At 38.0% G+C, this 13,488-nt stretch overlaps 1 protein-coding gene across 3 annotated transcripts in view; it reads left to right on the top strand.

Annotated features, from left to right (window-relative positions):
- MYO1E (myosin IE) overlaps nt 1-13,488 on the top strand; it is a 220,819-nt gene that overhangs the window by 118,449 nt on the left and 88,882 nt on the right. For all 3 annotated transcript variants that reach the window (XM_004452867.5, XM_071214222.1, XM_004452868.5), the window contains exon 5: nt 9,702-9,789. In XM_004452867.5, coding sequence (XP_004452924.2) covers nt 9,702-9,789 — 88 coding nt within the window. The remainder of the gene's footprint in view (nt 1-9,701; nt 9,790-13,488) is intronic.

The raw sequence follows: 13,488 nt of genomic DNA, 5'->3' as shown, positions 1-13,488 counted from the left end.
TCAAGGAGGGTGATTCAGGAGGGCTGGCTCGTTAGCTAACTAAGGGATGATCCATAAGCATAACCAGCATCCGCTTTGTGTCTCAGGACCTTGTTTTTTTCAAATTCATTTTTTTCACCAAAACCTGACAAACTGCATATTACTACTCTCCCCCGTTTTGTAGATCAAGAAAGTGAGTTTCAGCTCACATTTTAAAAGCTGTGCTCAAAGCCAGGTTGTCAGCAGGCTTTAGGTTATCTGGTTAATAATCTGTTACCACCCATCATGGTGTAATGAAAGATTTCTGGGAGCTGAGTCACAGGGTGGAATCTGTATTCTGTTTAAAATGTGACCTCTTGGAAGTTTCAGTCATTTCACCTGCAAAATGGTGTTAATACCTTAAAGGAATGTAAGGAAAGCTTAATAAGAGAAAAATATGAAAAAATAGTCTTAAACTAGTACAATGTGCTGTAAAATATATGCTAGTAATGTTAAAAGGAATTTCAGGGATGTGGATTTGGCTCAACTGATAGAGCATCGCCTACCATATGGGTGGTCCGCGGTTCAAACCCAGGGCCTCCTGACCCGTGTGGAGCTGGCCCATGCGCAGTGCTGTGCCACACCGGGTGTCCCCCACTTAGGGGAGTCCCACCTGCAAGGAGTGCGCCCTTTAAGGAGAGCTGCCCGTGCAAAAAGAAAGCAGCCTGCCCAGTAGTGGCACCACACACACGGAGAGTGACGCAGCAGGATGACGCAACAAAAAGAGACACATTCCCAGTGCCGCTGACAAGAATACAAGTGGACACGGAGGAACACACAGGGAATGAACACAGAGAGCAGACAACTGGGGCTGGGGGAAGGGGAGAGGAAAAAAAATCTTAACAAAAAGGAATTTCAGTGCTACTAAGTGGCAAAATGGGGATCAAACTTGATCTTCAGACTAAGCATTGAATAATTTCGGTTGCATACAGCTGGTCCAAGAACAGCGTTACCATGGGCCCATTTTTCAGCAGCCTCTAGGGGAGGACTTTTGTCTGCTTGACAACACTAATTAACTAGGTATTTGTGTGCACCTGCGAAGAAATAACACCTCTTTGACTTGTTCAGCTTTCTTCAATGTGTTAAAGAATGTGAGTAGTTTTGGCAAGTTTATTTAATTTTATGTTTTCTACATTACACCCTCTCATTTTTTTTTTGCATGTAATTACAGAAGAGCTAATAGGGACCCCAAATGGGTAACAGAGATGCTTCACCAAGGACTTTTTTCTGTCTCCAGGTTTAGTAGGGCTGCCAGGAAGGGAGTCAGAATTGAGTCTTTGGAGAGGGCTGTCCAGAAACCTTTGATGTGGTTTCTCAGTCTCACAGAGTTAACTTGTTTTGTGACCACTGTGATGCAGGCTATTATTTGTTAGTTCCGACCGTGTGTGCAATATTAAATGTTTTTGGCAGATGTCCTGCTTAAGGGGTATCAGTAAATACTCAGGGGTAATTAAAAGTTTGATTATGCTACATACTGAGCCATTCACAGGGTTACTTTAAGAAGCATTGTTATTTGTAATTGATTATCCAACCCATATAAGGACTTAAATATTTACCCTCATCTGAAGCAGTGTAGCTCAGGCTCCCAAATCAAACTGTCTCGAGTTCTTTCCTAGTTGTGCCATTAACTAGCTATGTGCCCTTGAGTGAGTTACTTAATTTTTCGCACCAAAGAATGGGGATAATAATACTACCTACCTCACAGGGCTATTATGAAGGTCAAATGATTGATACATGGAAAGCACTTACAACAGTTCCTGACATGCATGTACAGTATTTATTTGCCCCCTTTCAACTTGATATTGTTTCTCATCTTTATGAGAAATATATTTCTATTGTGTTCATCTTTTATAACTTTAGAATTAGGAAAAAATTATTCTTGAAAGCACCCCTGTATTTTTATTTTTGGGTTATACCTGTTGAAAAAAGAATTTTTTCCAAATTCTACTGTGTCCCCAGATCAAAAAAGAGGAGTCTAAGTAAGCAGATCCCAGCAGGGATTTTCAGAACGTCACTGACTTGTTGGGCTCTCTGCCGTGCTGCTCAGTTGACCCCTGGCTCCCCTGGTTTTCATGTCCAGCTTCCTGCTTCTCCATACAGCGACCCCTACAGCGCCCAAGGCCCAAAGTGTGGCCTGTCGCCCTTCACAGTTTCCTTGGTAATCTCTCATCATTTAAACTCCTCTTCTTTTATAAATTGATCACTTACATAACTGATGTTCATACTGGACCTTCCCCTGTGCTGAGACTCAGGTTTTCAACCGTGTGCTGAACGTCCCTCTCGGTTGGTAACCGAGCAACTATGTGTGTGTGTATGTAATATGTGTGTATGTTTACAAAGAAAATAAAATTTCATATGTACAAAACCAAACAATTCTTCCATCTACTCCTTCCTCCCTCGTTCTCAGGATTATACCCTTTCCTATAAATATTTTCAAAATACATCTATTTGGAAGTAATTTCAACTGTTCCAAAAGAGCTGTCAGAAGAGTTCAAGGAACTCCTGTATCTCCTTTACCCACATTCCCCAACTGGTAATTTTTTTTTTACCACTTCTCTTTCATCTCTCTCCATACCCTTACACAGACATTACAGCAATTGATCTTACCAATGACCTTACCTTTTTCTGAACCTTTTAAGGTGTAATAACAAGTCATTACACCTAAACTCTCCAGGATATATTTCCCAAAAACAAAGCTATTCTCCTGTATAACCAGCTTACAATCCTTCCAATCAGGAAATCAAAAATTGGTACAGCATTGCCATCTAACCCACAAACATCTACATTTTGCCAATTTTCTCCAAAACGTCTCTCTTTCCTTTTTGCTCTAGGATCCTATGAAGGAATATATTGCAGTTATCGTGTCTCTTCAGACTTCTTCATTCTGCATAGTTCTTCAGTCTTTCCCCCTTTTGTCCTTCAGTTTTAGAGTACAGAGACTAAACTCTCTAGGCTGACCTCAGAATGTTTCCGCCCATGTTTCCTCATGACCAGACACTGGTCCTGCGTTCTTGGCAGGAATACCATAGGAATGATGCTGTGTTCTCGAGCACCTGGACATGTAGGTGTCTGCTAAGTTTTTTTCCCATTAAATTTACCATTTTTTTCCTTTAATGATGTCTTAGTATTTTGTGGGAAGGTATTTTGAGATTGTGCCTAAATCCTATTTATCTAACTTCCACCCCCAAGTCTTAGCGTCAGCTGATGATTCCCTTCTGAATCAATTACTTGTATTATAGTTGCCAAATGGTGATGATCTACTTTCTTCATTTCCTCTGCATTTATTAGTTAGCATTCTATTGTAAGGAAGAGCTTTCCATTCTCCTCTATTTATGTACTGATTCGTATACTTTTTGAAAAATAGCATATGGATTTATGGCTTCCTATTTTCGTCAATGGATCATAATCCATTACTATCATTATTTTTTTGGCCAGTGGAACCCCTTCAAGCTGCCTCCTATGAGCCTGACAGGTCAAGGTCATTCCCTCACTGTACAATTCCTTACTGTTTGGCATAGTTATGTGTTCTGGACTTAGCTTACCCTTCCCCTGCCTCTGCCCAGGAATTGGCCATTGCTCCAAGAAAATGGAGAATGAGACCAAGATCTGAGTGCTTAGTGTGTTTATTGATACTGGTGTGTCATTGCTTTTAGGCTGGCTTAGTGGATAATACTAGGAAATACATGTATCTATATTACACATATATACACCTAATATATACATATGCACCTGTACACAAACACATTTTTATATCTACTTGTCTCAGTGTGTGTATATCCTATAAATTTATACTGATACCTTAAATTCCATTCCAACTTCTCCAGGTCTTTCTTGTTTTCCTTCTTTTCAAATGTAATACTTTCTCTGGCATTGAGAAACTTGTTTCACATTATTTTCAATTTATTTATCTATTGCTAAATTTATGTGCTCGTGTGTTCAATGTAATCCATCTCCCACTCATACCAGCTTCTCCTCTACCCCGTAGCTCCCCATCCCCCACCCCGTCAACTGCTCTCTGCTGGGAAGGGGGGGTGTTCTATAAGCACTGCTCTTCAGTGAAGGATATCCACCAGTTCCTGAGGTCCAACACCAGGAAGTCACCCTTGTCTCCTTCCTACCCCTCTTCTGCAGTAACTCGCCAAGTTCTACCAATTTTACTTCCTAAACAAGGTGTCCATCCATCCCTTCATCTCTTTTTGTCACCAGCACTACCCTAATAGAGGCCTGGCCCTCTCCTTCCTGACATCTCCGTGTCCCCCCCACCCCATGCTTCACACTGACGACTGTACTGCTTCCCAAACTGTGCGCCGTGCCCCTGGGCAGTTTTAGATAAACCTTGATGTTTAAGCAGATAGAGAGTGCCAGCCCATATTTAATTTTATTTCAGTACTTCTGCTTCTGTCAAGGAGCTGGTTTTTTAATTAATTAATTTATTTATCCCTCCACCCCCCCCCCCCCCCCAGTTGTCTGCTCTCTGTGTCCGTTTGCTGTGTGTTCTTCTGCGTCTGCTTGTATTGTCATTAGGTGGCTCTGGGAACTGATCCTGGGACCTTCTGGAGTGGGAGAGAAATGATCATTCTCTTGCACCACCTCAGCTCTCTGATCTCTCCTGTGTCTCTTTTTGTTGCATCATCTTGCTGCGCCGGCTCTCCATGTGGGCCAGCACTCCGTGTGGGCCAGCTCGCCACATGGGCCAGCTTGCCTTCACCAGGAGGCCCTGGGCATCAAACCCTGGACCTCCTATATGGTAGATAGGAGCCCAGTTGCTTGTGCCACATCCACTCCCCTTGTGCTGGTGTGTTTAACACTTGCTGATTAATCTCTTTTTATTAAAAAGAGAGCCAACTTCAGACTCAGGACTTCTGATAGGCCAGCTAGAATTTAATAACTTCAAAATTTGCTAATTTACTCCTTAAGTGATTTCTATAAAATGCATGTAAATGTTAAGGGTAATGATACAAAGGTCACCCATCACCTCACTTTTATTTTAAAGGACACCACTGTTACATTTGCATTCTCTGTGTGATCCTTCCTTTCTCAATTCAGCCTGCCCCTTCCCCTCCTTTTGCACATAAACAGTCACTACCTTGAATTGTATGTGTATCATCATTGCCTTGCTTTTCTTGATGATTTTACCACTTATATTTGCTTCCCTAATCAACATTTTTGTGTTTTTGAACTTGATATAAATGGAATCCTACTATATGTATTCCATGTATTCTTTTGCAACTTGCTTTTTTTTTCACACAACATTTCTCTCCTGAAATTTAGCCGTATTGTTGGCTATAGTTTTTAAATTCTTTCTTTTTCATTGTTGCCTAGAATTCTATTTTTTAGAAGGTACTGGAAATGGAACCCGGGACCTCATACGTGGGAAGCAGGTGCTCAACCACTGAGCAACACCTGCTCCCTAGAATTGCTTTTTTAAATATAACACAGTTGGTTCTATATTATCTACTCCATATCAATGGCTATTTGAATTATTTTCATGATAATTTTATTTCTATTGTATTTATTTTTAAAGTTTCCAAATTTTGGTAAGTGATACTGTTTTTCTACGAATAGTAATTCTGTAGAGGTTCTTTCTACAATAAATTTATTTAAGTTAAGTGTGTCAGTATTTAGAGAAAAATATTAAGTAAATAGAAAATCAGTTGGAGAAAAGTATTATTAATAGACCAATTGCTTTATATTGGGAAAGGTGCAAAATTCATGAGTTGGTACAGAAAAGGCTGAAGTTCAGAGAAAGTTATATATATATATAAATGTAGCGCTGACCAGTTAGTTACCTCACTGACCAGACCCTGTGTGCTCAAGGCCACTGCTAAGTATATCTCCAGTGCCCTGCAGCCTCACTCCCCATCCCTCCCAGCTTCCCACTTTCCACTCAGTCCTAAGAACTGCCTGTGGTTCATTCATGGATCCACCATGGAGTTTTGGCCTCTGAGCTCTGGTTCCAGCTTCTCCCCCACTCTGACTTGTGCACATTTTTGTCACCTGGCTAACCTCTGCTTGTCTCATTGAGACTTAGCTAGTTGTGACGTCCTTTAGGAATCTTTTTCCTAACACACATTCCAGCCAGAGAAAGATGCCACCTAGGATGCCCTAAAATGTTGTCCATCTTTCCACTGTTACTGTGTTTTGTGCTTGTCTTTCTCAGGAGGCCGTGAGTTCCTCCAGGATGGGAGCCACGTCTCATTCCAGCCTAGTGCCTGACAGGGAGGGGCGTAGGCAATGCATGCTGGGTGAACAAGCGAAGCCGCCTTTTTGCTTTGAGATTTTGTCTTTTCTAAAGTGCAAACAAATATAAAGTTGAAAAAAGAACGTTTCAATCATTGTAACTCCACCAGTTATAAGGGAGCACAACTGGTAGAGATATTTTGAGGCCACGAACAGGGAGAAGAGATGGGTGTAGATTGGTGAACATTCTAACAGTGGGAATGGATGACCCTACTTATTCTACAATCCCGTCTAAAAAGAGAGCAAGAGAGAGAAATACTTTTACATTTGCTCAAATAAATTCAAATTAATCGAAAACTAATGATTTTTAAATAAGGAATAACTTTCAAGTTAAAAACAACTATCATTCTCGATTCTAATTATCAGTATACCATTGTAAATAGCTTTTTTTCCCAAAATAGTCTCTCCATTTTTTTTAATTTTCAGCATATGTTTCCATTTCCATAGCCAACACACAAGAAGCATTGCGTTATTTCCTAAGCGAATTGACATTTGCTATGAAATTTGTCTTGATTTTTGTTTTAAAATTGCCTGGCTAGTTCCAGGCCAGATAGTGAAGATCCAGGAAGTTTGTTAAAAATTTCAATTCCTAGGAAAGCCTGCATGTAAGTGTAAGCAAAGCAAATTACTCTAACTGCTGTGGGATGGGAAGTAAATAATTTCAGATGTGCTATATAATCTGTCAGATATCTTCACATTCTCATAACTTGGGTTTTAGTCCAGTGGAGGAAATTTTCCCAATATTTTCCCAACTCAAAAAGGGCCAGTATAATGGTTGTAGGTACTATATGCTACAAGTAATTATTTAACATTCCATTTTTAGACCATATTTTGAGAGAATTATTGACCTCTGATCAATAAAATTTCTTTTTAAGTGTCTGTAAATTGTAACCAAGAAATGAAAATTCCGATCAATGTTCAGCTAAAACTAATTCCTTTAAATCTTCTGAAAAAGAACACATTACTATTTTTAGACCTGACATACTTATTTTAATAGATGAAATTAATTCCTTTCTATTATTCTTTTCTTTTACTTGTAACAAAAGAGACAAAATATTTCTCCTTTACTAACACTGTTAACCAAAACACAGTGTGGGGATTACTATCTTTTATTTCATAATTCTAGTAAGATTTGTTGTTTTTTCTCTCTTTCTCTCTCTTTCTTCCCCCCTTTCTCTTACAACTTGTTCTAAGGAATTTTAAATATGAAAATATTGAATAATAATCTGATGAAATTGACCAGTGTTGATTATCATTGTAGTATGCTATCCCTCTTTTTCTGAAAAAGCTATTTTTAAAAATCTGAAATATATGGGTAATTACCTGTCTCCAAAAATTTAAGCATTAAGAGAAATCATGTCAAAAGAAGAATTCATCATATAGCAGCTACCAACAAGCTGACAATATTTCTTTTTCCTTATTCCATTTCAGTTCTTGTCCATGCATTATTTTTGCATGGTTGTAAGAATAATGTTACAGATACATTATCTTCTGTTTAGATTACCACTTTTTTTTTAATGTTGCCACTTAGTCTTCATAATTATTTTAAACTTCTGTGTAATACTACATTAGGAAATTGTACCATTGCACTATTGGACTTTTCAGTATTCTTGAATGTTTAAATTGCTGGCATTATAAAATGGGGCTTCACTGTTGACAGAACCTGTGCATCAGTTGAGAGAGTGTGAGGTTTGACCATGGATCTAGTGTGTGAATGATCTGAGGGCAGCAGATGTGGCTCAAGTGGTTGAGCACCTGCTTCCCATATACAAGGTCCTGAGTTCAATCTCCGGTACCTCCTGAAAAGAAACAAGAAAATAAATGAAAAAACCAACTCAGGGGAACTGGTGTAGCTCAGTGATAGAATGCCAGCTTCTCACATACAAGGGCCCAGGTTCAATCACCACTGTTGGTAGCGAAAAAAAAAAAATCATCTGATAACATTAGCCACTAAAAGATTATTTCTCATGGAGCTCAAATATTTACCAAACCTACTTTTGGCTGTGAGTAGACACATCCCCTATAAGAGCTGTGGTACCTCCCAGACTTGCTGGATTTCTTCTTGCCACCAATATCTTTTTGTGAAATTCCGGTCCAGTTTCCCTATTGTGATCAGGAAACCACGAGTTCAGTATGGTTGATGAGTTCCATAGGTGGGTTCAGCACTTTAGCGATCCTAAGCCCTGAGCACATCATGGTGCCCCTTTCTCCTCCCTAAAACTCTTTCTCATTAAACAAAATGTTAGTTCAAAGAAATTCAGCAAAGTTCTGAGTTTTGCATGATGGTTATTTTGATACTTTCTTTTTTAAATATTAAATTACTTCAGATTTTATTTCAGTTTCTTTTGGGGGAGGTACCCTTCTTGGTTTGTACCTGAAGTACATCTTCCTCTTTTCTTGGGTAACTCAGCAATTGATAACAGCTCATTAGGTTTAGTGCTCATAGAAGAACCTTTGTTCTGTACCCACCATCCTTTATCACCAGTAGGAAGCAAAAATACTGTCTTATGAACTTGGAGCAACTTGAATTTTCATACTATACTAAATTCCAGCTTCATTTTACATGATGTGGGTTCCTTTAATCTAACTGACTCAGGGTACCAATAGAGAGATGAGAGATTGGGCTGACTTAAGCAGACTTTGAAATGAAGTCATCATCACTGCAAGGGGATTTTGAAGGAAGAAAGGGGATTTTGAAGAGTAGAGTGTACTATTAACAAAAGGCTTTTCTGGTACAATAAGGCTACCAACCGGAAGGTAGTCTTTGTTATACAGGATGTGATTAATATTACCTCATATTTACTTTTAGAACTCCTAAAATAAAGATGTTTGCATTAATTAAAGGTACATGGTTTGAAAACTGAGAATAAATCCTTTAAAAAAATTTTTAATTATAGAAGTAATGTAACTACATTACTAAAAGTTTGGAAAATAAGGAAAGTCTCCCGTAATCTTTATCTTGACACAAGCCTCTGCTAATAATTTGTGGTAGTTCCTGCCAATCTTTTTTTTTTAATGAACTTTTTTTTCACGTTTTGTAACCATGTTTAAATACACTTTTACTTAACATTACTTCATGTGCATTTTAAAAATGTTTACAGTTTTCTGAAATCATTTATAGTATCTGCATAAACTTTATTCCATAATTTTCCTTATCTTTTCCCGTTTCTAGGCATTTAAATACTTAATTGTCTATCCTGTTCAAGTTATTAATTAATTAGGAGAACTCTCTTCCAGACCATGTTAATGGTGATGACACAAATGATATAGATCCCCTAATCCTGGTGTGATTTGCCTTCTCAGGCAAATTTGTACTTTTTTTATTGAATTTCTTTTTGCTTGTTTCTCTTTCTTTCTGTTTTTATTATTTGGGGAATGGAGGGCTAGCTTTAATCAGGATCCACTTCATGGTTGGTCATGATTCACTCTTTTTCTTTCCTCAGTGGTGAAAGTGGTGCTGGAAAGACAGTCGCTGCCAAATACATCATGAGCTACATCTCCAGAGTGTCTGGAGGAGGCCCCAAAGTCCAGGTGAGTTGTGATAGCTCCTTTTGAGACCCCGAGCTATGTGAAATGCAAGAGACTCCCGTTGTTTAATAAATAATTTTTCCTGCAGAGAAAGGACATTGTTTCTATAACCAAGAAATTGAAATCTGCAAAGAAATAGTGTATTATGAAATGGAGATGGCTAATACGTGGCAAGCTCAGTAAGACCAACAATCCAAAAGGAAAATAAAGAACATGAAAGATAGCTCATAGAAAAGAAAATATAAATGACTCATAAAACTCATACATAGATACTCACCTTCACTGATATTAAAAGAAATACAAATTAAAACTATACCAAAATATTATTTTTTTATCTACCAAATTGGGGGAAATATTGTAGTATTTTTAAAAATCAGTTTTATTGATATATATTAATAAAGCATACAATCCATCCAAAGTGTAGAATCAATGGTATTTGGAATAATCACATAGTTGTGTGTTTATCACTTCAGTGATAAAAACAAACACAAAAGTCTACCCTTAATATCACCTCTCAGTCTATGCTTCCCTGCCCTACATAGCTGCTATTCTGTGTCTGTCTCTCTAATTTAATTGTATTTATATTTTTTATAGATGGAGTCAAATTATATATAGTAACCTTTTATCTAGTTTCTTTCACTTAGTATATTTCCTTTTTTTTTCAACCCTCAATGAAAGATTAATATATTACTATACACTATTGTCCATATCTTGCTTTGGTTGTATTTTTGCCTGATTTAACATCTTGTAACATTAATGTATATTTGTTCAGTTTCAAAGTAAAACAGTCTTATATATGCAATATTACCCATACTCATATTTCATGAGGCTTTGCTATGCTTTACAGTTCCATGTTACATTTTTTAGCTTTCCTTCTAGTAATATGCATGACCTTGGATATTCCCTTTCAACCACTGTCATACCCATATATTAACACTGCTAGTTACAAATGTGATGTGCTTTCACCATTTCTATTCATTTTCAAAGATTTACAATCTTTTTACCAATTCTGCACAGATTAGCACTTAACTTTTTATCCTCAAACCTCATTCTATTTTCTAGTTACCTGTATTCTAGTTATTAACTCCATGAGTTTACACAAGATGTTTAGTTCATGACAGGTAATCATACTATATTTGTCCTTTGGTGTCTGACTTGCTTCACTCAATAGAACATCCTCCAGGTTCATTCATGTTGTCACATACTTCACATCTTCATTTCTTCTGCATAATATTATGCATAATATTATTTTTTTAACCTACCAGATAAAAATATTATGGTACCATAATAAAAAATAATTATAAAAAATATTATGGTACCATAATAAAAATATTATGGTATTTTTAGAATTATTGATAAGAATGTAGGGACGCAGTCACACTCATATGTTGCTGGTAGATGCATGGACTAGTACGACTTTTATGGAGGGATATCAGCAAAATCTACCAAATTTACATATGTATATTCTATCTCAGCAGTTCTGCTTAAGCATATTTATCCTTTTTTTTTTTAAGATTTATTTATTTATTTATTTCTCTCCCCTTCCCCCCCACCCCAGTTGTCTGTTTTCTGTGTCTATTTGCTGCGTCGTCTTTGTCCGCTTCTGTTGTTGTCCGCGGCACGGGAATCTGTGTTTCTTTTTGTTGTATCATCTTGTTGTGTCAGCTCTCCGTGTGTGCGGCACCATTCCTGGGTAAGCTGCACTTTCTTTCACACTGGGCAGCTCTCCTTACGGGGCACACTCCTTGCACGTGGGGCACACCTACACGGGGGACACCCATTGTGTAGCATGGCACTCCTTGGGCACATCAGCACTGCGCATGGGCCAGCTCTACATGGGTTCAAGGAGGCCCGGGGTTTGAACCGCGAACTTCCCATATGGTAGACGGACGCCCTAACCATAGGTCCAAGTCTGCCGCCATATTTATCCTTTAAATATACTCAGATGTGTACAAAATGATACATGCACGAAGTTATTTATTATGACAATTTTGTAATGGCAAGCCTAGAAATAACCTAATATTCATTAGTTAACTGGGAAAACAATTTCTGGTTTATCAAATGGTGGAATACCATACAGCCATTGGAAATGAACTTTGTGTATTGATAGAGAATGACCTCCAAGATATAACATTTATTGAAAAAAGCAAGGTACAGAACATTGTGTATAATATGGTACCATTTGAGTAAAAAAGAGAACATCCATCTGTGATTGACAGATACACAAGGAACTGATAACAGTGGTTGCCTTGAGGGAGGGAAGCTGGGAGCCTGGGAAGGGTATGCTTTTCTGTATAACTTTTTAACCTTTTGTATTTTGAACTATATGAATGAATTACCAATCCAAGAAATAAATGAAATTGTTAAAATAGTGAGAGAACAGAAAAAGAGCAAAAGGAAGAAGGAAAGGTTTAAAAGTAAAAAGGCTGACAAAGAGAACAAGGTAATGAAATAGAAAAAGAAGGAGAGAAACCTTCAGAAAGAGGGAAGACACAGAGTGCAAGAAAGCATGAGAGGGGAAAGAAAATAGGAGGAGAATTTGAGCAGGGAAGAAACAGTCAAGAGGAGAGTAGCACGAATGGGGTAGATGCAGCTTGATCTGCCTTTCGTGTCCCTCATTGCTGCAGCAGAGCAACAGCAGCCGAAATGAGTAAAACGCCCACATCCCCAGAACGCTGTGCGTGATGGTGATGGTGGGTTCTGGTCTATGCCTAAACTCTTAATGCTCACCACAGCACAGGCTGCTAGTGGTTTTCCTTTGATTGAAACTCATCCTCCCGGTTAGGTTTCACTGTAAAGATTCATCTTTTAATCAAAATCATTTAATAAGCAGTGCTATTGCCCTAGTCCACTGTAGACTTTTAAAAGATACATTAGAATTCTTTTTTTCTGGCTCTGTCTACTAATTAAATAATGCTCCTTTGGGTTCTGGTGGGTGAAGAAGCATAAGGCAGAATTCAAAATGGTCTTAAGATTGTCCTTTTTGTCTGAATGGAAGGCAGATCTAGGGTAGCCCTGTGCAAGAGAAATATAACGAAGACACAAATGCATTTTTCAATTTTCTACTAGCCACATTAAAAAAATATATAAAAAGAAATAGATGAAGTTAATTTTTTAAATACCCAAAATACTATCATTTTAGCATGTAGCAAATATAAAATATTAATGAGATAGTTTCCTTTCTCTTTCTGGTACTAAGTCTTTGAAATCCAGTGTGTACTTTCCACTTACAGTCTGTCTCAGTTGGGACTGGCCACAGTGCAAGTGCTCAAACTGCCACATGTGGCTTGAGGACTGGATATTGGACAGTGAGGGCAGCTTTAGATTGCTTTAGATTGATGTGCTTCGGTCCATTTGCTTTTCTTCATTCAAGCAAATGTACCCTATGGGATAGGAATCCAGGATGATGTTCTGTGCATGGGCTGTCTCTTTACTTATACTTGCTCATTCTTTTTTCCTTGACATGCTTACCACATGCCACAAAATTTGAACATGAGTCATAGTTGATAAAGATGGATGGATGGGTGGATAAATGGATGGATGGATGAGCAAATGGACAGATATGTGCATAAATAATTTTTGTTTTAAAAAAAGTAGATAATTAAAGAAGGGAAGCAATAAAGAAGACCCTATCTTCTATTTTTTCCCTAGGAGAAGCAAGGTATTGACAAATAGTGCAGGCAGGTCTGGCTAGCAAACAAA

Source organism: Dasypus novemcinctus, chromosome 3 (assembly GCF_030445035.2).
Source record: "Dasypus novemcinctus isolate mDasNov1 chromosome 3, mDasNov1.1.hap2, whole genome shotgun sequence".
Lineage (NCBI taxonomy): Eukaryota > Metazoa > Chordata > Mammalia > Cingulata > Dasypodidae > Dasypus > Dasypus novemcinctus.
Note: the sequence above shows the minus strand (reverse complement) of the source record. Positions and strands in the feature narration are given on the sequence as shown.